The sequence below is a fragment of the Dipteris shenzhenensis genome, chromosome 27 (genome assembly GCF_047967505.1).
Source record: "Dipteris shenzhenensis isolate YYH24624 ecotype China chromosome 27, Dip_SZ_1.0, whole genome shotgun sequence".
NCBI lineage: Eukaryota > Viridiplantae > Streptophyta > Polypodiopsida > Gleicheniales > Dipteridaceae > Dipteris > Dipteris shenzhenensis.
The window spans coordinates 44,799,414-44,825,067 of NC_141622.1; the positions used below are offsets into that span (position 1 = coordinate 44,799,414).

At 45.5% G+C, this 25,654-nt stretch overlaps 1 protein-coding gene across 2 annotated transcripts in view; it reads right to left on the bottom strand.

Annotated features, from left to right (window-relative positions):
• Positions 1-21,743, bottom strand: part of SYD (P-loop containing nucleoside triphosphate hydrolases superfamily protein) — a 146,649-nt gene extending 124,906 nt beyond the window's left edge. For both annotated transcript variants that reach the window (XM_087398858.1, XM_087398857.1), the window contains exons 1-4: positions 21,506-21,743; positions 20,819-21,030; positions 20,666-20,727; positions 18,144-20,559 (exon numbers count right to left, since the gene is read on the bottom strand). In XM_087398858.1, coding sequence (XP_087254984.1) covers positions 18,144-20,559; positions 20,666-20,727; positions 20,819-20,959 — 2,619 coding nt within the window. In that variant the 5' untranslated portion in view covers positions 20,960-21,030; positions 21,506-21,743. The remainder of the gene's footprint in view (positions 1-18,143; positions 20,560-20,665; positions 20,728-20,818; positions 21,031-21,505) is intronic.
• Between the last annotated feature and the right edge of the window lie 3,911 nt (positions 21,744-25,654).

Here is a 25,654-nt window from a genome sequence, read left to right on the forward strand (position 1 = left end):
GGCTGCGTCCATGACTACTGTGGCAAGGGTGTTTGAGGCGTGGGCGAGGTCTACATCATCTCCAAGTAGTAGGGCTGGAAGCCCCTACGCCAAGTTGCTCACATAGATGGGGTCCAGGGCACGATCAAAGTGAACCTATACACGAGTGGGTGTGGGGGGGACCCTCCCTGTGACTGGCATAGTCATAGAGATACAAGAGGCTAAGTACGAGTGATCAGCACCAAGTGGGGAAGGAGGCACAATAAAGTCATATATACGTGAGGTAAAGGGCAAGGGACCAAATAGGCAGTCCATTGTGCTTGTCCCTCTGCCATGCGGGAAACAAGTGAGACCACCAGATGATGGCCATCTCTGTAGACCATTGTAAATTATCAAAACATGGACAGCCCCTAGCTCAAGTAGATGTCGTCCATACTCTTTCACCCGTGGTGCATCTGCAGAGTGTCTCACTATCCCGAGCTCAGCTGCATCTAGTTCTGGTACTATGAGGGAATCCAATGCAAAGTCCAGTAGGCCCACCTGCCTGTTCCCTGTGCGTGCATTGAAGTCATCACGAAGGAGGATGTCCCCCTGCCTGGAGAATTCAGTGATATCATCCTGAATCAACTCATACGGGCTATGCCCCTCTGTGGTGACCTCACGTGCATAGAGTGAAGTATCTGGGAGAATAACACACCGCTATGAGAAACGATCGTGCGTCTGGTAGCTAGACTCATATCCACGTGTGTCGCGCATGCTCCTCTCTCCGTGCCACTGATACGAGAGGTCTCATGTGTGATCTAAAGAGGATAGCCACTCCCCCGAGCCCCACACACCAGTGTCTCTCCTCGTCTCCTTCCTATGAGATGACTCCCAAGTATATCCTGTCACAGTGGGCAGTCCTCTCTCGGGGCTCTCATGTGTCTCAGTATAGAACATTACATTGTCACTGCTAGAATATAATAATAATTCTAACACCCCCTGCAATGCCAATGTCATGTACAAGGAAATGATCAATCACCAGAAGGAGATAAGTTCACGGCATTGCGAAAAGCCTCAAACTTTTCACGTGGAAGTGCTTTGGTGAGATGTCTACAACATTGTCATGTGTTGACACATAGATCATACTGATCTCTCCTGCATGCAACTTCTCTCTGACATAGTGATAGTGAACCTCAATGTGCTTCGTGCGAGCATGAAACACAGGATTCTTTGCCACTACTATAGCACTCTGACTATCAGTGAGAATCAGAGAAGGACCCTCCAATGAAAGATGAAGATCAGCAAACAAACGACGCAGCCAAACACATTCAACTGTCGTTGTGAAAGCTACCCTGTACTCAACTTCACATGAGGAGGTAGCCGATGTAGATTGTTTCTTGCTCAACCAAGAAATGCAAGCATGTCCTAGAAAGAAACAATTCCCACTGGTGGACTGCCTAGTATCATAGTCTCCATCCCAATCTGAGTCACTGTAAGCATGCATCTGCAAGTCACCCCCCTGGGAAACATCAAGCCAAAAGACTTTGTACCTTGCAAGTAACGGAAGATGCGTTTTACAGCCTGCCAATGCATAATCTTTGGGCTGTGCATATACCTGCTCACCTGAGAAACTGAAAGCTGAGTATCAAGTCGTGTATTGCAGAGATAAATGAGGCATCCAATAGCCTGGCTATAGAGTGTGACATCAATTGATTCACCTGCATCATGCATTGTAAGCTTCAGCCCCGGCTCCATGGGAGTGGACATAAGCTTGCAATCATGCATGTTGAATCTGTCCAAGAGTTTTTGAACATACTTGGACTGAGACAACAATGCCACGTTTCTCTTGAATAAACTGGATCCCCAAAAAGAAATGTAACAAGCCCAAGTCTGACATATCAAATGTAGCTTTCAATTGGACTTTGAAATCTGCAATTACTTCCTCATTTGATCCGGTGAGCAGCATGTCATCTACATAAAGAATGATGACCAAAATATCCCCCCCATCCTTCTTTATGTAGAGGGTGCTCTCATTTGGACTATTGTGCAACCCCTTGCTAGTTAGAAAGGCATCAATTTTAGCATACTATGCACGTGGGGCTTGTTTCAGCCCGTACAAAGCTTTATTCAAGTTGCATACCTGATGTGCATTTCCTGAAATTTCAAAGCCCGGAGGTTGTTTGACATAGACCTCTTCCAACAAGTCTCCATTAACAAAAGCTGTTTTAATGTCCAACTGATGAACATTCCATTCAAAATTTGCAGCCATTGCTATAACTGACCTGATGGTGGTCATTCTAGATGTAGGAGCAAAAGTCTCCTCATAATCTATGCCCTTTTTCTGAGCCTATCCTTTTGCAACCAGCCTTGCCTTGTACTGATCAATGGACCCATCTAGCTTTCTTTTGACTTTGAGAACCCAACGTGTACCTATGGCATTCTTACTTGGTGGCAAATCCACGACATCCCAAGTCTTATTTTTATGAATGGACTGCAATTCATCGTGCATGGCATTCATCCAATGCACGTTATCCTTTGCTTCTTCAAATGTCTCAGGCGAGTTTGAAGCAACCAATGTGAGACTATTTTGGTTGCATGTATCTCTTGAATTTCTTGCCTGACAACTTCATCCACACGCTGAGGTTGTACTAATTCAGCTGGGGGTTGAATCTGTACATGTCGATCTGGCGGAGGTTGGTGTAAATTCTGAGTTTCAACGGGGGAACCAAATGCTAAAGGAAGCATCCCCTCAAACACATCATCTGAAGAGGCTGGAATCTGAAATTCAGCATGTGTATGTGCAGAATTTTCAGAGAATATAGCATCTCTACTAACAAAAATCTTGTGTGTAGCAGGATTGTAGAGACGATACCCTTTGCTTTGTGAACTATATCCCAAACAAATGCATTTGAGTGCCTTATCTGACAACTTGTGTCTGAACTCCACAAGCACGTGGGCATATGCAACACGACCAAAAACTCTGAAATGGTCCACTAAAGGCTTTCTCCCATGCCATGCCTCATAAGGAGTGATCGTCTTCAAAGCCTTTGTAGGAGCCCGATTTAAAATATAGTTGGCACGCATGAGACATTCCAGCCCAAACCTGTGAGGCAACTTCTTACTTGTGAGCATGCATCTATCCATTTCCATGGCGGTGCGAATCTTCCGCTGAGCTTTGCCATTCTGTTGAGGTGTAAGCCTCACTGTAAGCTGATGCATGATGCCTTTTTCTTTCAAAAATGTCTCAAATTCATGAGACATATACTCCCCCCCTTGATCTGTTCGAAGTGTCTGCACCTTGAGTCCTGTCTCATTCTCAACCATAGCCACAAAGTGTTTGAAATGCATAAACACTTCTGATTTTGCCTTAGACCATAGACCCAAGTGTAGTTGGTAAAGTCATCTATGAATGTAACAAAATAGAGATAACCCCAAAAAGCAGGTGTCCTCATGGGACTGCAGACATCACTGTGAATAAGCTGTAATTTCCGTGTAGCTTTCACTGCACCATCCTTTTTGCCAAGAATGCAGCCTTCACATGCATGAGGAGGAGGCGACTCCAAAGGAGGCAATGCATCAACCATATCATGCCTCTGAAGTGTCATTAAGCTGCCATAGCTCATGTGCCCATACCTGGCATGCCATAACTCCGCATTCTGCATCGCAATAGTGGGAGTGCTAACTGATAATGCAAGATGGGATCTTTTTTCATATAGATCAAGCTGAAAAAGACCCTAATACAAAGTGCCAGACAACATCAAAGCATAGTCATTTTCTTTGTCTCTGATTGCACACTTGTCATCATCAAAAACAACCCGAAATCCTCCTCTATTGAGTGAGGACACTGAAAGCAAATTCTTCTTTATCCCTGGCACATAGAGTACATCTGAAATTCTGAAATCTGTACCATCAGTGGATGTGAGAATAATGTCTCCCACTCCACACACTGAATAAGAAGAATTATTCGCACAAGTTACCTTCTTCTTGGTGGGTGAAGAATGCAGAGTTCCAAACAGACTCTTCTTGGAATGATGTGCTTTGAAGCACCACTGTCAAAATACCAAGTATGAAGTGTCTCATCAACACTAAAGGAGCATTCATCCTTTGAAGGATCATAACTGCAAGTCAAGAAAGCATGTGGGTCATCATTATTAGTGGCTGTAATATCAAAACTACCCACTGAAAAATCTGAAGTGCAAGACAGAAAGGCATAGTGCTCTTCAACAAAGTTGGCTGCAACATCTCCTCCATCATGAGAATGTGGAACTGATGCATCTGACACAACCATACCGGAATCCCTTTTCTTCTCTTTGGCTATGCGCTTCTTGCACTCTCCAATATAATGACCTGGCTTCTTGCAATAATGACAGATGCCCTTCTTTTTCTGCTTATTTGTATCACCCTTTGCCTTATAAGAAGGCTGTCCAGAATCAGCTTTATGCTGATATGTGGGCTGATTGGCATGTGGCTTTTGCTGCCCTTTACCCTTGGGCTTGAACTTGGAGAGCATAGCATGCTCGCCAGCCCGGGTTGCCATATTTCTGCGAGTTTGTTCCTCCTGCAACAGAAGTCCTACCAACTCGTGAAAGGAGAGAGGAAAATTCAGCGAGGTGTGGAAATCGAGATAGGACTCAGGAAGAGAGCTCAGAGTGGTGGTGATCATCTCTGAATTCGGAATGACTTCATCAATATTCAGCAATTGTTCCCTGAGGTCCTGAAGCTTCGTGAGGTGAGAATTCATGGAATCTCCCTCCTCCATATGTGTATGGGAAAGTTCTCGCTTCAAAAAGGAAACCCTGGCATCATTTCTTGCTGCAAACATACTCTCTAGTATCTCCCAAGCTGCTATAGATGTCTTGCATGACCGAATATGAGGTATAATGAACCTCTTGACAAAAAGAGAAATTACTAAAAGAGCTTGTGTATCTCTAGAGTCCCATCTTTTATGCTCTGCTGTGAGAGCTCTTGGAGCAGCTGCTCCAACCACCTGTGCTGCATTTGTACCTCTACCCCTACCTCCAGTTGTAGGAGTGACAGGTGTAGTCACTGTACATGGTCTTGCTTCATCTTCATTGACATAATCCCAAAGATGTCTGCCAACCAAGATATTGTGAAGCATGAAACTCCACAAGGAGTAGTTGGTGCCATCGAACTTATCCTCCTGTGTGAATACCCCGAACACCTCATTGGAGTTTTTCTCAGCCATTTATACCAGAAAATATCAAAAAATACAGCAGACTGACCAAGTGAAATCCCTTCCTGGGATATAAAATGCACAAGTAAAATCTGCAAAGAAAAATCTGCCCACAGTGACAAATACTGTCACAGCTTGTCAAAGGCTCAGAATGCACTTCAATTATCCTGTAAATGCTCTCCAAAACTGCCAAAAAAACACTGCAAAATTTGCCAATGTTTGCAATGTCACTCAAAATGAGTCCAAAATTGCCTGCAACAGTCCCAAAATGCTTGTACACTGCCAAATTGCATCGGAATGCCAAAAGCCCCAATTTCTTCAGGGAAATTGCATCCAAAAGAGGGCGAATTGCCTGAAAGCCCCAAAAATGCAAGAAATTGCTATGTAAAGCAAAAAGCCCCAAGTTTTTGCGAGAAATTGCAACTCAGAAAGGGGCAAATTGTTTGAAAGCCCCAAATGTTGCAAAATTTGCTGTGCAAAACCAAAAGCCCCAAATTTTGGGGTGAAATTGAACTAAAATTGAGGCAAATCCACAAATCCACGAAAAGCCCCAAATTTTGCAAAATGCCTGATGCACAGAATGTGCTCAAATCTGTCCAAAAATCTGCCTAGCCAAACAATGGCTCCCTGCAAAATGCACTTGTGTGCATACGCAAACAAAAGAGCTCCAAAATGCACTTTGTGTCTGTCACCTGCAAAAGTAACGTGCATGTGATTTGTACAGATGCCTGTGTACGGACGGATGATACACAACTATACGAACGACTGAGGACTGCTAATGCACAATTGTACGGACGACTGACAGTCTGTACGATTGTACGGTAGCTATGTAAGGCGCAAATACCTGTACGGAGCAGGTGGTACGACACAGATACATGTACGGACAGCAGAAGCAGGTAGTACATGCTGCTGCTACTGTACGGAGGTACGGATGGGACATGTACCGAATGGTACGGAAGGCTATCACGCACCTGTAGATTTGTACGGCGTAGACTTGTACGGCGCTGAAGCTCATGCAAATTGTACGAACAGATACGTACGGCACTAAGCTCATACTAAAATCTGTACTATGTACAGACGATTGAAATCACTACTGCATGGACAACGCCAAAGCAGTTGTACGGACAACAAGTCCTTTACGTACAAAGACCTGCGTGCTCTATACGGAATGGCAAAAACTGTCGTACGGACGATGACAGTGTGGGCTGGGCGTGGATTGTACGGCTAAGCAGCAAAACGTAGGGCTGTAGGGACAATGCAACAACAGAAGCTTGGGCAGCTGGACTTGCAGGAGGAGCTTGGGCAAGGAGCTGAGCTTGGCAAGGTCCGGAAGCTTGTCCTGCTCTGATACCAAATGTAGGAAATAGGAGAATGAGAGAGCAAGAGAGCTGAACGTAAGTTTGCAATAGATGAAGTGACTGAATACAACAAGAGGGAAAGGTTTTGTCACTTAGACGAAACCTTATCCTTCACTAACCATAGTTAGTGAACTAACTGTGGTTAGGGGGAAAACCTCTAAGGAGGGAAAAGTGCCCCTAACCTACTTATTACATTACATTGGTCACTGCTAGAATATAATAATAATTCTAACAAGGTTCACACCCATTTTGGTGAACAAAGCTTTTGCATCCGCCATAGGAGTATCTCCAACTGTGAGACCTCGGACTAAAACATTTAGGGCTTTATTGTTTCTCCTTTTATCCTCCTCTAGAGCATCTGAAATGAACTCTTTCTTGGGGACAGCAATACCTTTCTTGACCACATCTCTCCATTCCAAGATTGCAGCCTCTCCTTTCTTGATCTTCTGGGTGAATTCAGCATGTTTACCCTTCATAGTGTCTTGCAAAAATGCCAGGTCTTTTCTGAGTTTTTCATTCTCAGATTTCAGTTCATCTATGATTTTGCATCCTTCTTCTGAAGTTCCCTTTGCCCCCTTGAGCTGCTTCATTTGTTCCCTAATGATGTTCAGCTACTCATGTAGGGATGGCTGAAGCTCCCCTTCATCTCCATGTGTATTTTCCGTGTGTATTTGCCTTCAGTTTTTCATTCTCATCTTGGAGACTAATCACCTCAGTTTCCAGGCTCTCAATCTTGGATGTAAGAAAACTGTTTTTCACGTCCATTTCTCGCATCATATCCATCTGCATTCAACCAATTTGTTTTGCCCATTTTGCATGCATTTCTTCTTGCCATCCCTTCATGTCGTCATTCATTTGAGCACGTAGGTTTGAAAACTCATCCTTCTTGTATTCTTCCAATTTCTTTTGTAAGCATTCAATTTCAGCATCTTGTAGCTTATATACCTCTTTGATAGTGGATAGACATGCTTTGGCATTCCCATCCTCTACTTTCTGTCCTTTGGTCCAAATTATGCTGTATTTCCTGTCTTTTTCCCCTCTGGTTTTCTGATCGGGTGAGCTTTCCATGGCCCCTTTTTCTGATTTTACTGATTTTTCTGCTCTCTTTTATTTGCAGGCCCCTTGGTTGGACTGCCCATAGCAACCCTTGAGCTTCCAAGAACACAGAAGCAACTCATGAGAGGGGGGGATGAACACCCTGGCGCAGGTTACAGCAGCTCACGATGAGCTTACGGGGGCTAAGAGCCCTGGATTCAATCGCACAAGGAGCTCACTGAGGGCATAGAGCCCTGACGCAAATCGCGAACAGCCTGGGGGCCTTGGGGCTTTGTTTGCAGATCGTGGGGGACCTTGGGGCCCTGTTTGCAGGTTGCAGGGGCCTTGGGGCCCTGGTACCGATTCGTTGAAGGCGCGTATGCTGGAGCCAGCTCCGAGAGCAGGTTGGTTGCTGGAGAGAGAGAGAGAGAGAGAGAGAGAGAGAGAGAGAGTTTATTAAAGTCTTTGGAAGACCGATGGGTCTATGAGACTGTGAAAATCCTAGTACAAACGAGCTGTGAGGGTGGAGCTAGTTAACGAGCATCCACCCCAATGCAGAATGCAAAAAATGCACGCAAAGAGCCAGCAAAAATTGCAAGCACATTTCAATGCACTAGGAAGCTTCTATAGACACTCAGGAATGCAGGTCAACATATCCAAAACAAAGGTCATGGTGATTGGAACTCGCAATAAAAAATTGATATCACTTTCGAAGGGGAACCTTTTAAATATCGAGGGCTGGAATTAACGGACAACAACAAGTGGAATGCATGTGTAGAAAGAAGAATCCTGGGAGGTTTGAAAGCTTTGTACAACTTCCAAAGTAAGTGCAGGAAAGGACACCTATGGAATTGGGAAATGAGGAAGTTTCTATACACCATGCTTGTACAAACAGTGATACTTTATGGGCATCCAGCATGAAATAGAATAGAAACTTTACATAAAAATTTCTCATAGCGGAATTGGGGATTAAGGTTCAGACATCCTGCCCCATCCTACTGGCTGAGACATGCACGACACCTCTCCAGGGAGAAGCACTATGCCAATTCATGGCTTATCTTAATAAAGTTGAGAAGATGGAAGCCAGCAGGATACCTCACAAGGCATTGGAAGCTACACAAACCACTAAATGGCACTGAGAAGGAATAAAATTGATGGAATTATGGGGTATAACAGCTGTTGATATACCAGAGGATACATATGAGATTATAGAGCTAGTGACACATAAGATGCTAAAGAAACTATGGCAAGACCCGGGTGCAAAAATGCAGTTCTATAAACAGGAAATGAATCCAATGGATAGCTATGGGATGGAAAAATACCTTGGAGAAGACATGTCCATGTTTAAAAGGCATCCAATATGCAAAATGAGAACCAGCTCATGACCTAGGAGTGGAGAAGGAAAGGTGGACAAGATGAGAGTCCGAAGAGAAGAAAGAATATGCAAAATCTGCCCCACGAGAGGTAGAAAATGAGCAGCATGTACTCCTAAGATGCCGGGCCTATCCACACATCAGGAAAGGTATGAGGACAGCAAAGGCAGCCTGAAACATCTATTGGAACAGCCAACAAAGCTAGGGAGCTATCTAAAAGAAGTTTTGGAACACCGAGTACTTGGGCTAGCACACAAACTACACCAACAAGTACTAACTAATTAGCAGACTACATATACTCTATTTCACCAAATGTAAAGGATAGCTATTTTTTGATAGTGATCACCAGTCCCATAGATCCTGAAGGGTCTCAAGAAGACTTTAGTACAATCATATCATATTGTATCATCTCTCTCTCTCTCTCTCTCTCTCTCTCTCTCTCTCTCTCTCTCTATCATATCGCATCATCATCGAGGAAGCCAAAGCCTGACACCGGAAAGTCTACGCTTGTTTTGTAGACTTTCAGAAGGCCTTCGACACTCTCCCACGAGCCTGTCTCATCACGATATTGTGCAAGCTACAGATCCCAGAGACATTGATTTGGGGGGTTGTGAGCCTATATGAGTCGGTCAGAGGAAGCGTCCGAGCCCCAGGAGGTATATCGGATTGGGTTGAGAGCGCGATTGGGGTGAAGCAGGGTTGCCCTCCGACCTATCTCAGCCCTCCTCAGAGGGGACCGCCAGAGACGAGGCATTACTCTCGATATAGCCCACAGGATACAGAGATCCAAGAGAGCGCGTCCCCCGCCACCGCGGAAGACAGTCCGACAGACACAGATACGGCATCACATCAGAGGGCCATCAAGGAGCCGGGTTATATGTAGCCTGCACATGTACTTGGAGCTCTGGCTCTGAGCAGTACTTGATTGCTCTTTTTCCTACTATTTTGTACTAGCGTTTTGCATTCTTAGCACTTAGTACTCAGCAAGGGCCTTAGTGTGCCCTTTGCTTTCAGCCCACAATGGCTTGTATGGGTTACATATATATTTTGTACTTTGTCTCATAGACCCGCGAGGTCTCCCAAAGACGTAGACGTTAATACACCTCTCTCTCTCTCTCTCTCTCTCTCTCTCTCTCTCTCTCTCTCTCTGGATCCATCGACGAAGTGCTGGCTTTTCGATACACTAGTGCGACTATATGCAACACCCTTCTGCAGATGTGACCTACAGATAGCAAAGTGGAGGAGATTTGAGCGCTACAAGTGACAATGGGATTTGCATGAGATAGTATAGGCAGAGTTCGCCATGACACCACTACAGATCGATGCCATCTTCCAGACAGTGACATTCATTCACAAAGTCTAGAACTTACCCCCGTTGAGATACCAAGGCTAGCTCTAAAGTCATCCAGACGACTAGCTGAGAATGGGACGGACACATGGTATGCATGTATATCCACATGGTTTGCCAGATTCAGATCAGCACGCTCCCTCCCTTTCAGGTTAGTATGGATGCACCCCCTGAGTCAATCCCACGTGATGAGATTAACCGTATCATACAATTAGACCTCCTCCAGCTCCACACATCTCAGGCTTGGGGGGGAGATCAGGAGCTCCCAACTAAGACCCAGTTCTACCGTAACCATTTCCTGAGAGTCTCGGAGGAGGGATCCATCATCAGACCCTAGTATCTAGAGGACAGAGAAGTCTCACACGCACTGAGGATCGCCCTTGGGCAAATGCGGGTTTCATCCCATCAGCTGAGGATTGAGACAAGGAGAGCAACACGCACTAAGGATCGCCCATGGGCAAATGTGGGTTTCATCCCATCAATTGAGGATTGAGACAAGGAGAGCAACACGTATATCCAGAGAGCAGTGGATCTGCATGCTATGCACACTAGGAGAGATTAAGACACAGGAGCACTTTCTCTGTGCCTGCCCAGCCTACTACAAGATCCGAGAGCTATACCACTGTCTCTATCAAGATGGGAGTGGATTCGTCCACTGTCGCGATTGATCCACTTGCATGGCGAGGCCTGCATTGGGCTCTATCTACCTGAGATGCGCCGACACAGGGAGACCCTACTACGACACATCAGGGAGCAGCAAGAGGGGACCAGACCACAGGATACAGAGGCTGACCAAACACACCGGCATGTCACAGATTCTATGCATTTGAGTCAGCTCCAAGACACAGTGGGGTAGGGGGAGAAGGAGCTAGCTGATATGTGGGCAGTATGGATTGCCGAGAGAGGATTGCAGAGGCTACCTATGACACGGAGAGCGATCAGAGCACACTCGATTGAGGTCTGACCTATCACAGCTTTCCTCATAGGAGACCGCCCGAGACAAAGGGTCACTCTGAACATAGCTCAGCGGGTTGAGAGATCAAGGAGACCACGTCCCCTTCCACCACCACAGCATGAGACGCCACACAACCACAGATCTGAGACATTTTTGCCACTCATAGACGAGCCACCACACTGCCGGGTTCCGGATTCTGAGTTCCAGTCCCAATTCCAGCTCTCTTCCCACTTCAAATAGTACATGATATGACATGACATGATATGATATGATACGACATGTTTTGTATTTGATTTTGCTTGAGCTATTGAGCTCTTTATTTCAGCATAGTACTCAGCAAGGGCCTTAGCGCGCCCTTTGCTCCAGCCCTTTGTGGCTTGTATGAGTTTTTCCCTTTTTCCGCACTTTGTCCCACAGGCTCGCGAGGCCTCCCACGGATGTTAATATATCTTTCATCTCTCTCTCTCTCTCTGTCTCTCTCTCTCTCTCTCTCTCTCTCTTCTCGGAGATCACTAGATCATGAGGGGCTACGTACTGAGCAATTTGCACATGGGCAGGAGGCCTTGACCCTCGTATTAGCGAAGCTCTTTAATCATGCCGTATGCCATGGCTTCCCGGCTACCTAGAGCACTACCACCATAGTACCAATACACAAGGCAAGTGATCCCATGGACAATAGGAACTACCGTACTCTCATGATTGGCCACACTCTGGCTAAGAGAGGGAGATCAGCAGCCACACGGCAGACTGCTCTTGGGCAGCCGGGTATTCAAAGACAGCACTCCACCCTAGACCACATCTTCACCTTGAGGGCTATCATTGACGAGGCAAATTCAAGGCACCAGAAAGTCTACAGTTGCTTTGTAGACTTTCGTAAGGCATTTGATAATGTCCCGTGCTCCCGCATGATTAGGAGGTTACAGGAGTTGCAGCTCCCAGAGATCATGATTTGGGGGGTGATGAGTCTGTATGAGTCCATCAGAGGAGAGTGCGCGCCTCGGGTGGCCTATCAAGAGCACTATCAGAGTGAAGCAAGGCTGCCCCCTCTCACCGACTCTCTTCGGGCTCTATATTGATGAGATTACATCCTTTGTAGATCGTTTGGGTCGAGAGGGCTCACTTCTCGCTGACCTGATGGTGCAAATACTGCTGTAGCAGATGACATAGTCCTCATATCATCCTCAGCACAGGGATTGCAGAAACATCTAGAGGCTCTGGCAGTGTTCTGTAGGGAGAGAGACTTGACAGTTAACCTTGGAAAGACCAAGGTTATGATCTTCAACACCTCGCAAGCAGTGTCCTGTCGCCATAGCTTCACATACTGAGATGAGCTAGTAGAGATAGTACAGTCTTACACATATTTGGGGGTAGTGTTCACCAGGCCAAGCTTCACGATGACCCACGCAGCTACAGCACAACTCACACGAGGGTGGGGTGCTCTGGCCCAACTAGAGAGGTAGTACTTCCAAGCACACTTTCAAGACCCTCCGATGAAGGGTTGGCTCTTTGACACCCCGGTGAGACCGGCCGCCATGTATGCAGCACCATTTCGGGGGAGTGAAATTTCAATGACAGAGTGGAAAAGATTTAAGAGGCTACAAGTGATCATGGGATCTAGGATGATTCGGAATAAACCCTCCGTCCCCCATCAGATTATAGAGGCAAAGTTCGCCATGACCCCTCTCTAAGTTGATGCCATCTTTCAGACAATGACATTCCTCCACAGAGTCTGGGCCTTACCCCAATGGAGATTATCAAGGCTTAATCCGTCTCTCTCTCTCTCTCTCTCTCTCTCTCTCTCTCTCTCTCTCTCGATGGTGAGATTCCGGACAAGAGAGGAAAGATCTAGTTTTATGAGTATGAGGGCAAAATTGAAGGGCACCAAGACCCTCTTAGATGATGATCTCACTCTCCTATACGATTGGATCTACTCCAGCTCTATACATCGCCGGGGGGGGGGGGGAGGGGAAAGATCCCCACCAAGATCCAATTCTACCATGACTACTTCCTAAGAGTATCAAAGGATGTACTGATTATCAAACCCCATTTTCTGAAGGACAGACGAGTCACAAGCGGATTGAGGATTGCCATCAGACAAATGTGGGTCTCGTCCCATCAAATGGGGATCGAAGCTGGGAGAGCCATAGTCACACTTAGAGAGTAGCGAATCAGCAGATTATGCACACTGGCAGAGGTGGAGACAAAGGAGCACTTCCCATGTACTTGCCCCACCTAATATGAGATCCGAGGACAGTATCATTGTCTCTTTTAGGAGGGGCATGGTTTTGGCCACTCCCTCGACTGGTCCACTTCCATGACCAGGTATGCATTGGCCTTTATTCGATGGAGATGCAACAACACAAAGAGGCCTTACTGTTGCAAATCTGACAACAGAAGGGGACTTGTCACAGGAGACAGAGACAAATCGAGCGCAGTGACATGTCACAAAGAGACACAGAAACCACACACGATGAAGAGGTTGACCAGGGCACACACAATAGAAGTCCAACCACTTTATGCTCTACTTAGAGGCGTCCATCGAAGCCGAGGTGTCAATCTTATGGCTCACCGGATACAGATATCACGAAGACCAAGCCCTCGCCCCCCCCCCCACCACAATGAGAGACAACTCCCTAGACTCAGATACAAGACATCTTCGCGTCCCATGGGAGAGGGAGAATCACCATGGCACCTTGATATGTTCTCCCAGCACTAGTTTTGAGTACTCGAAATTTTGAGTTTTTAAGATTATTAGCATAGCACTCAGCAAGGGCCTTCACATGCCTTTTGCCTCAGCTTACATTGGCTTGTATGAGTTACCTTTTTTATTGTACTCTATCTCATAGGCCCGCGAGGCCTCCTGAAGACGTTAAAACATCTAGTTGAGGGTGGGTGGAGCCACTAAGCGGGCATCAACACCCACGAAGAATACAAAAGAAAACTCATCAACACCCAAAGATTACAAAAGAAAACCCATAACTATGATCATAGTGGCATCGATACATTGGGAGAAAATTCTCTCCGAGCTCATGGAGAGGATGGGCATTGGCGGGTGGGTGTCAACCGTAAGAGATGTGTGTGCATTGTATCAGTCTCTTTTGGTCTCGTAGACCCTTTGGCCTTTCAAAGACTTTTAATAAACTTTATTTCTTCTTCTTCTTCTTCTTCTCTCTCTCTCTCTCTCTCTCTCTCTCTCTCTCTCTCTCGCACATCTTAACACATGCTTTACACCATGGTTTCCCTCGGGAATGGCAAGAGAATTGGGTTCAGCCTTTATATAAGGGAGGAGACAAAAATTCAGTCACAAATTACAGAACTATAATGGTAAGCTCCACATTAGCCAAGCTCTTCAGTACAGTGCTTGAAATGAAAATCAATTCATGGGCAGAAGAAGCCCAGAAACAGGCCACTGGACAAGCAGGCTTTCGCAAGGAACACAAGATAGCAGATCACCTCATTACCTTGAGAGTCCTCATGGATGAGAGTAGACTAAGAGGACGTACTCTATTTTGTTGCTTTGTCGATTTCAAGAAAGCATTTGACACAGTCTCGAGAGGAGGATTATGGAAAAGAATGCAAGAAATAGGAGTCCCCTTGGCCTTGAGAGTAGGCATTTCTTGAATCAACGAGAAAGTACTATGCTGACTCAAGCAATCACAGGACATGTCAGATGTTTTTGAGAGCAATATGGCAGTGAAACAAGGCTGCCCTCCATCACCCACCCTGTTTGGCATATGCATTGATCAACGGGAAGAACTCATCAATGAGTTTGTAGCAGAAGAAGGGTTGCAAGGACCGCAACTGGGATTATGGACAGTGCTACTGTTACTATACGCAGATGATGTGGTTCTCTTTGCATACGACCCGGACTCGATGCACAAACTACTAAAGGTGCTCAAGACTTTTTGCAGTGAAAGTGGGCTGCAAGTGAATGTAGGAAAAACAAAGATGATGGCAGTGTGTACCAATCAGCCCGAGCATCCTTCTGAGATCACTTTTGATGGACAGATTATTGAATATGTCAGTACCCTCAAGTATTTGGGGATTGACATCCCGGCGGATCACAGATGGTGGAATGCATACACAGAAGGATGGATACTGGTTGGGGGAAATACAACCAGTTTGAGAATGACTGCAGGCAGGAATTGGAAAATTCGAAATGTATTGTTTGATGCATATGTAGTGCAAACAGTGTTATATGGAGTGGAAGTATGGGAAGGCAGTATTTCAGCATCTACATGGAATGAGATTGAAAAAATGCAGAAAGCATTTCTACACAGGCACCTTGGTGTCAAACCCACTACCCCATACTCAGTGCTTCTATTGGAAACAGGTAGGAGGCCAATCAAATTCCATGCATTGATCAGAGTTATGCAATATTTGCTAGAGTGCAGCAAATGCCACCAGATAGACTACCTTATAGAGCATGGACTGCCAGCACAAAGCTTCAAAAGAATCACAAAAGTAAGATCATTTGTACAGGGTGGGCAACAGACATAAGGAAATGGTTCAGCCAATGGAAAGTAGATGCATACTTGACCATGCCGCCTGAAAAGGTCACCATGCAAGAATTTCAAATGTCCCTATTGAGCACTTTGCAGACCCACTGGTTGACAAATGAAAAGAGGACAAAGCTGGAGTATTATCAAGACAACATAAACCCTTCATGTTGGTCTACATACATGTCCATGGAGGCCTCTGCTCAGCCCTACATTAGCACACCTATTCCCCTTCTCTATCGCAGAAATATAGCTAGGTTTCGGACCAGATCTCATACACTTGCTATAGAGAAGGGAGCTTGGATGCATCAGCCCAGCCACACCAGAGTTTGTACTCTCTACGACTTGCAGTCAGTTGAGACAGAGGCACATGTAGCTTTACAGTGCCCCCGATATGCACATATCAGGGAGGACTACCAGCAGATACTGGACGGCTCCGCTCAGTCGACATCAGTTCTCTCTACTGCCTCTCCAGCAGCGTTGGGATCTTGTCACCCGTCTTTTTACATGTCGTCAGGATCTCATAGATTCCTGACCCCTCTTTTTGAGGAGACTTTCTTTACATTGTATTGAGATGGTCCCATGGGTCATTTTTGGCCCCCCATGGACGTTAATAAATTCTACTTCTACCTCTCTCTCTCTCTCTCTCTCTCTCTCTCTCTCTCTCTCTCTCTCTCTCTGTGCGTGTGTGTGTGTGTGTCTGCCATGTACCCTGCCTAAGCAAACATACTAGATGGTTCTTTTGCTGTCCCATATGGTTCTTTTGCTATCCCATAGACCTACTAGTCTTCCATGGACATTTATAGACTCTCTCTCTCTCTCTCTCTCTCTCTCTCTCTCTCTCTCTCTCTCTGTGTGGTAGGGGATAGTAAAAGTGATGGCAGCAAGGCAGGAAGGGAAATGGGCTGCATATAGAGATCGTAAGGTGATCATCCGAGAACAAATCAAAAGGGCAGAAAGGGAAGAAGGGGAAGTGGATAGCACATGACGGTGTCGAGCCTTTGGAGATGAGAGTACAAAACAGACTACACGTGGCGGGTATGGAATTGTAATGGTGCCCTCTGGTAAGACCCAGGGGGTTTCTCAAAAACATACACCAACAGAGATGTGATTTTTTACACTGAGACACACGAGAGCCCCCAGAGAGGACTGCCCACAGTGACATGATAAACATGGGAGTCAGCCCATAGGAGGGAGATGTGGACAGGCAGTGGGATACGAGGCCCTAGAGGAGTGGCAGTCCTTTTCAAATCACACTTTGAGACCTTTCATGTCTGTGATGCAGGAGGAGGAGGAGCACGCCATATGTGGATGCGAGTTCAGCCGTCTAACACAGGTTCAAGTGACTCAAACCTTACACAGCGGAATGACTTCAGAAACACTTTCCAATCACTCGAGATGCACTCACATATAGATAGCCCACATCAGAAAATAGACAGCAGATAGAAGAGCAGAAGAGAGAGAGAGAGAGAGAGCTCAGACTTTATTCATCTACAGATATATACCTTTGTAAGACTAGAATAAGTCCAATCATACAAATTTAGATTTTTTGTTGTTCTAAAGATCAAAAATCTACACAGAAAATAAAAGAGAAAATGAAAGAGAAGAAAAAAGAGGTAAACAAAAACTTTTATGAAAAACAAAAGGAAGACATACTTAGCAAGCAAAGCAACACTTATGTCGTCATCAGTGCCCAAGCATAAGCAGCTATACTGGGTTTCTAAAGACCCGTGGAGTCTCTTGGGCAAACCCAGTGCTTACTAAAATCAGCTACAGATGTGGGAAAAACAGCTGACAAAAGAACATGGAACTTCCAGCGAAGGGGCTGGGCACAAAACAGCAATCTAAGTGATTGCACTGCTCAGAACTCTCCAAAAGATGAGTCCACACTCTCTCCAGTCCACGTTGCCAGAAAGAAGGCTTCAGTTAATGTTCTACCTACCTATCTATCTATCTATACATACATGTATATATAGGTGTGTATGTATCATACTGGCTATTCCACTCCATTCACCTATATATGCATGTATGCATTTATGTATAGATAGATAGAGAGAGAGAGAGAGAGAGAGAGAGAGTGTGTTCCTATGTTGCTATGTATAAGCGTAGACTCATTGTCACGAGAGCCAGGGAAACGCTGCCATGGATTCTAATAAAACAAGTAATCATGCCAATGTGCTTTCCCATGAGTAACTTCCAAAAAGCTTCCTCATTGTAACCTTCCCACAAGACCTTAGCAACAGATGGAAATGGCTGACCCAAGCATTATGGATCATCAAGATAAAATCTCAGACAAAATTTCTCATAAGGAGCACAAAAAAAAGTCGACTCAGAAAGATGCAATCACCTTCTAATTTTCAAGATCTGAAAAGGAGACTAAAAAATGATTGGATGTAGAGCAGAGAAAGTTTAGTACAGACCTGAAGCATTTGATCATTCATTCCCTTTGCATCCTCCAACTCTAAAGAAGGTGGCGCACCTCTATCCTGCCTTGGAGCTTGCTGTATGGAAGTGACAGCATCTGATGTTTCCTTCCAGGGACTGTCCTGAATACCTTGGGCATCATCACATGCTGTTGAGGAAACCTTCTTCAAAGAATCTGTTTTTGCACTCATCCCATTACTGTCTTTGCCAGCCAATAATGGGAACTGATTCACCTGTTTTGCTTTACTGTTTGAACCATCAAAAGACGATCTTTCTATGCTCGGGCTCTCTTCCTTAGTTTCTTTCACAGCAGGCATGATGCCGCGCGTATGATTTGCCTGTGGACCACTGTTTCTTAGTGATGTAGAGGTGTTTTCATGTGACAATGGCTGCTGCATAAGTGATCCTACAAATTGCTGTGCTGGTTCCCTCGCAGCATATGAGCTGAAAGCACCACGTAGCCCACTGTTTGTTTTAAAAGAACATCCGTATGAATCAGAGCCTGAGATCCCATTTCCCTGATTGGCCTCTGCACCAGAAAGTTCAACCGGCTGATTGCTTTTCCTGCGGACCTGAGTATCCAAATCACTCTTCCTACGCATCCCCAAAGTTTGGCATTTTTCCATCATGGGTTTTAAGGATGTCTCATGCTCTGTGGACCTTCTTGAGACAAAGTGTGATGGACTATCAGCTGGAGAACTTGATACTGTGGCTAATGACACAACGCTTCCAAACTTTCCTTCACTTTTGGCCCCAACTGCTTGCATATTTGCACGATCCTCATTAGAACATGGTGCATGCCCAAAATATTTTCTTTGTGGTCCATTCTGGACTCCATCATCACCGTCTTTAGGAGTGGGATGCGCTAGATTGTCTTTGGAATGAACATACTTGGTTGGTTGGACTGCAGCAACACTTTTTCCAGGTTCTGTGACGTTCAAGCTTGAAGCATGGCCAGCAAAAAGAGGTTGGCCCTCCTTCTGCCTAGAGTCTGCTGAATTTATTGGATGTGTATGATTCGACTTGCTCGATACCATCTCAATCACTCCCTTCTGGACCCTCCCATGTATACCCGTGGATTTGAAAGCCGAACTAGCATGGGCCTCATTTGTGTCTGTTGATCCTGTTGAAGTCAGTTTCTCTGCATGTTTGCCACGTGTTTGGACACCTGCAGCAGAACCGTTGTTATCATCACCAATCCTGCCTGAGGTATTATGTGCATTAACTGGCCGCTGATCAACACCGTGTCGAGATGCTAACCCTGATGATAACCCTTTGCTCAACTGTGCACTCAGCTTTGCCGCTAACCCATCAAAAGAGCCCAAAATAGGAGAATGTTTAGAACCTACAGCAGAGTTCATACTTCCAAGAGATCTAAACTGAGTCCCATTATCGAAAGCATCAACCAGCTTCGGTGTTCCCGATGTGCCTTTTTTTGAGCTAACTTCTTCCGATGGCATGCGTAGTTGTGATACCTGGGTCTTAGTACTGTGAACATCTGTCACTTCTGGTGCCTGCAAAGGGCGCTGCTGGGAATGAACCGTGCTAGTTGAAGCCAGTGGTGAAGGGGAGCGGACATGAACTTCTCTGTTCTCTGATGAACTAGAATTGATGAATGAAACTGCCCTGCTCTCTTGTGAGCTGGAATTAATGACTGGAAGTTCTGCACCCACGTTGATTTCATTTGATACATTGAGCTTTGACTTGGGCCGTTTCACTATTTCATTCTTGTTTACAGGCTTTGCACTGCGATGTTCCAATTTTTGTTGTGTCTTATGTGCCTGTGCAGTAGGTGTTTCTATTTCTTCTCGTTTTCTTTTTGAAGATTTGGTGGAGTGCTCCCCTTTAAGTTTCCCAACAGCTGAAGTGCCTTGAGCCTGAGCCTGAGCCTTCGGGTCCTGATGTTCTTTCTGGATCTCTACAAGACCTTGCTCTCTAGTAGAGTAGGCCTTTGAAGATGGTGGAGCATGAACTTCAACAGCTTCAGCACTCGTCTGCCTTGCTGATCTTGAAGTGCCTCCAGTAGTATCTAATGTGCTTCCTGTATGAGCCAATTTGGAGTCAACCATACGCCCTGCAACTCCCTGAGGACCTGGGGTTTGTTTAGCTGCACCAGGAGAAGCTACTTTCCTTTCCTTTGAGCTGTCCTCGCTGGGAAACTGCTTTAACACCTGATTCTTGGAAGACGAAGAGCCCTGCTCAGTAGCAAGTATGCTTCCACAAGTGCCCGAAGTTGCAAGCATTTTTTCATCTGAACCAAGTCTCTCTGCTACTTCTTTGCCTCCAGGTCCCATTCTACTAGAAACTTGAGGAGAGAATTCCCGCAAAAAAGATTCACTGGCTGCAATGAGACTGGACGAGCAAAAAACATTCCGGTCTATTCCATGCTGTTGCAGAACAATTTCCATCGCCCTTAATGCAAGGATGACAAATCAGATTCGAAATACAAAAAACAAACCGTATGAATCAAAGTCACTTGAAAGTCAGCATGCCAACTCAACAGAATTCAAGTTCATACCTGGAAATGACTCTGTATAAAAATGATTGCTCCTTATTGGTCATTTTCATGTGTTGACACATCTGCATACGGACGAAGAATGCTTTCCGATCAATATCCGAATGTAACCACACTAAAGGGACTAAGAAATCAAACAGCAATCATCTATCGCACCATAAAGAGTCTGGTGGCCAACTTTGTCGGATCGTCTGCTCCATCTTGAACAAGCCTTTGAAGAAAATTTTGAGCCTCCAGATCCACATTGCCAGATGAAGTCATTTTCCCCCTTGTCGTGCCCTCTTTAGACGCCGCCATACCTAGTGTGCTTCAAATCCCCTGCTGCGAACAATAGATAGCCCTCACTCCCAATGGTGTATGCGAGCACCCTGCAGTTCACGAGCACCAATCTTATCAGGCAAGTACTAAATAGAATACAAACCTAAAGCATTAAAAATTATCCAAAACAATATTGTAAAGACCCCGATATGGGTTCTTAGCAAACACTCATTCCTTAATGCATAAATTTTGAAACTCCACGGAAATCTAGCCACTTGCACCCGACATTGCCCATTAGAAGATGCAAGAAATTCGACTGAAAACATCGTCCTCGCTCGGCATTCATAAAATCATCGCATTGTGGCGATAACGCCGACCTTTAAGGGATGATCCGATATTAGAATTATATCCAGATGTGATCAATTGCTTATAATTATATGCAGGGAAGCGCCCTTTCGAGCGACGATAGCTGTGATTTTTTTGTAAGTGGTACCACAGAGCATCTAGATTAAAAGAAGCGAGCAAGAGGGATATCCGTCCAGGCATAAGCAACGCTAAGCACGAAATTCGAGCGCAGGCCGGTACCTTGGGGAAGAGGGGGAGGCGAGGAGGAGGAGGGAGCGTGGCATTGAGGGAGAGAGGGTGGGAGCAATGCGATGGGAGAGGCATGTCTGCGTCGATCGGTGGCCGCAAGCATCTACTGAATCCGCACAGTAATCGCCCTGCAAGAGGCGTAACATGGGGAGGGGAGCTGAGGGGGGGCTAATCGGCGGGGGGAGGGAAGGGCGAAGAGGGAGGGGGAGGATCCGCCATAGCAGCTGCTGCGAAGCAGAAACAGAGGAGCAGGACAAATAGAAGAGAAGAGGGGAACTAAGCCTTCACGCTGAATGTTCCCTTTTGATCGTCCTCCTTGCCTTAGTGGGTTTTTTTCTCCCTTTGTGGTATTTCGGTTTGGTGGTTTTGCCTTTTTTTCCTCGTGTTCTTTTGGAGTAGGGTGTTTCATCATACCACCCTCTACACTAGGAAATTTGAGGGTGGCCCACTTCACCTCACATTCTATCTTGAGCCTTCCGAATAAGGTGTTTTCGAGAACAGAACCTGGCCGCCGTCGACCCTTTCTGCGGCATCAACTTGATTTCGTGACCTTGTATCTCCCCCAGCCGAAATTCTTAACTACAGCTCGGTCCAACCGCCTCCCCGACAACCCCACGTACGGGTATAGGCCATGGTCAGCCATTTCCACGTCAAAAAGTGCCCCGCCAATGGCTCACGACGGCTGCCAATCGCTTGCCATTGGTCGAGCACTTTCCTAAAGGCCTCCTCCAACCTCAAAGGTGCGACCTAGACCATTGGATCAAGCCTCTCTAAATGGTGGACGCTTCAATGTACACGACGTGTCGAAACCTTTGCAACTAGCCCATCACATCAGAGTAAAAAATTCCATAAATGATGACATGTCAAAGACCTCCTCACGCACCCATCACATCATGGTAAATTCCAAAAACATTTACCCTCCTTGCTCCATTGACTTTAACAGTTGGTAGAGGCCATGAGTCGGCCTTTACCTCATGTAAAAGCGACTCATAGCTTCGCCGCCACTGGCAACTTTTACTTGAGGTAAAAGGCCTCCCGTGGCCTCTCCCTACCTCATCATAGATCATGGACGAGCAAGATTTCCTGCAGCCCATGGCCCAAATGCATTCGATCCATGGAGAAGGAGCAGACATGCGAGGGAGGAGGCTAAGCCTTAATGTTGAATGTTCCCTTTTGTCACATGTGGCTCATCCTTACCGCTAGGTGGTTTTCCCTTGCTGGTATTTTGCTCTGGTAGTTTTGCCTTTTGTCAACCTCCTCTTCACCCTCCCCATACCTTCTACCCACCCTCATGTTTTCTAAGTATGTTGCATGGATTGAGTCTCCTCAAAAACCTATAAATTTCTTCAAGAAATCACAAAAACCTACAAATTTCATGTATTTCTTCACTTTCTCAACAAATCACAAAACTTATTTTCTTGAGAAATTGCAAATTTTTTGCAAAAATATGACTAAGTGGCCTAAAATTTTGCAATTTTTTTGAAATTGAGGAAATAGTTTTTACAAATGGGAATAAAAATGTTGCATTATTAGGTTTCTGTGAACACTGCTCTAGTTCTATTTATATCTAGGATGAGAAAACATGCGTGCCTCAGGATCTATGGAGCGCTCTGAGGTGGATGGAACCTATGTGGAAACATGATGAAGAGAGTGCTCATGACATGTACCTCAAGTCAATTAGGTTCCAAGATAGATTAGCTTGGACTCATAAAGAGAATCTTGAGATAGTGCAAAGTGCTTGATTTATATTACTTCAAATGAACCTCCCTTTTATAGGTGAGGGTACTTACATCCATATGCTTGCTCACATGTGGGATATCTCCTCCATGCCATATGGCAACTTGCCCTTTACTCATACCTTTGCTCTACATGTGCTCATGGCACCACAACTCTCAACACCTCCCCTTGGTGCCATGATCCTTTGGCTACTGCAAGGTGGTCAGATGTGAGTTCCAAATCCATCACGTCCCCTTAGTGCTTGCATTGCTACTTAAGGTGGTCAAGTGTGGCTTTTACATGTCAATACCTCCCCTGGGTGCTTTTATAGCTACTCTCAAGTGGTCAGGTTTTGATTTACAAAATATAGGCAAGGTTGGCAAGGTTTTTGTTTCTCAATACATGTTGTTTCTGTCATTCTGCTCATGGCTTGATGACGATGGCGTTTACTTCTTTGCTTGGTGTAGCTTCATGCATGATGCTTTGTTCTTCCATGTGCCTTGATGCTTTCTGTGTGGATGCCATGCTTCGTGCTATGGTCATCTCATGCACTTGTGCTTTTGGCATGCCTTGTGCATTCATGCGTTGCTTTTCGATTTGCAAAGGTCTTACCAATTGATTTCTTTCAATATTAGCAGTGTCTAATTGCTAACAATGATTCTGACTTGATAAGCGTGTAGAGCTCAAAAAGACAATCACTTTTCCTTTTTGGAGCATGTCCGAATTCCTCTTGGATTGCAAGTTATGGCTTGTCGAAGTTTCTGTGAAGAAGAGGGGGTCTTGATGATGTGGCACATGGATTCACATGCAAAATTCAAATTGTGCTTACAAAGGGACTGTGCTTGGGTGGCACTATGCCATGTGGCAGTCTTCTAACCAGACTGAGTTAACCCAAGTCTAAGAAAACTTAACCATGGTCCAAGTAACCGAACCTAACCATAAACTTAACCAAGGTTGACCTTAACCACAGTCAAAACCTTATCTGCCACGTGTCACTTTTGTGAACCTTAGAGAAGAAAGGTTTGAGGCGACGACGGCGACGCAGAGGATTTGAGTTTCCGAGAGCGTGGAGGAGAAGACGATGGCGACGATTAGGAATCCCGAGAAAGTTGAGTCGAACAAGCTGCTTTATGGCTGGTTGGCTTGCTTGTTGCAAGAGATGGCTATTGTTGCAAGGATGTATGAGGTGGCTGAGGCCATGGAAGAGGCATGGTGCAAATAACCAGCAGCTCATTGGAGGTTGTTGCCAGTTGTTCAAGCTTGTAGCTCGGCGTTGGAGAGGTAGGCGGTGGAGGCGTTGCTTGGAGAGTCAGTGTAGAGGCTCTCTTGGAGAGCTGTAGTTAGGTAGAGTAGCCCGCTCCCCGTCGAAGCCCATCACTATCGGAGAGGTTCGTGGCTGAAGTCTCTAGTTTTGTCGGAGCTTTCCTCTACGGGAGAAGCCGCTTGCTGCTGTTGCTGGCTATGGAGAGCTAGGCATCCGAGTCGAGGCTAGAGAGGCTACGTGATGCACAAGAGAGCAACCGCTTGCTGCATGATGATCCTTCAGAAGGCTTGTAGGAGATTGGCTCAGTGTTGTGTGCGCTGCTGGTTATCCATGTCATTGCAGCCTTGTCTATGGCTCATGGCAGAAGCTTTCGGAGGAGACAATCACATTGCTGTTGGTAGACGAGGATGTAGATGGAGAGCAAAGGAGCTGTCGTGGAGCCTTGCAAGAGAACTTCTTTCATTGGCGAGGCTACTTGCTACAGGGAAGAGTCATTGAGCCACTCCAACCTACAATTGATGGTCGTAGAAGCCGCTAGGGAAGGCCATGTGCAAGGCGCTGATGGAGCTTGCAGCCAAAATAAAACTCTCTTTCTCTCAATGACCTTTCATAAGAAGTCAAGAAGAATCCTCTCTTTCTCTTTAAAAACTGATCTTTCTGTGAGCTTAGATCTATCTGTTACTCTATTTCACAAATCTTTCAATCTATCTATCTCTTTGGAAGAATGAGCAACTCACTCACAATAAAGAAACAAGATCTCTCTATGTCATAGAGATGAATGGAATGGACAGAAATTTTCTTACAGTGAACGAAAATTCTCTATGGAAGTGAAATCTCACAAGAACACTCGAGAACCTTTCAATCAAGAAATCTACATCTAATTTAGGAGAGCTAAGACCTAAGCTCTGATACCATGAGAAAACATGCGTGCCTCAGGATCTATGGAGCGCTCTAAGGTGGATGGAACCTATGTGGAAACATGATGAAGAGAGTGCTCATGACATGTACCTCAAGTCAATTAGGTTCCAAGATAGATTAGCTTGGACTCATAAAGAGAATCTTGAGATAGTGCAAAGTGCTTGATTTATATTACTTCAAATGAACCTCCCTTTTATAGGTGAGGGTACTTACATCCATATGCTTGCTCACATGTGGGATAT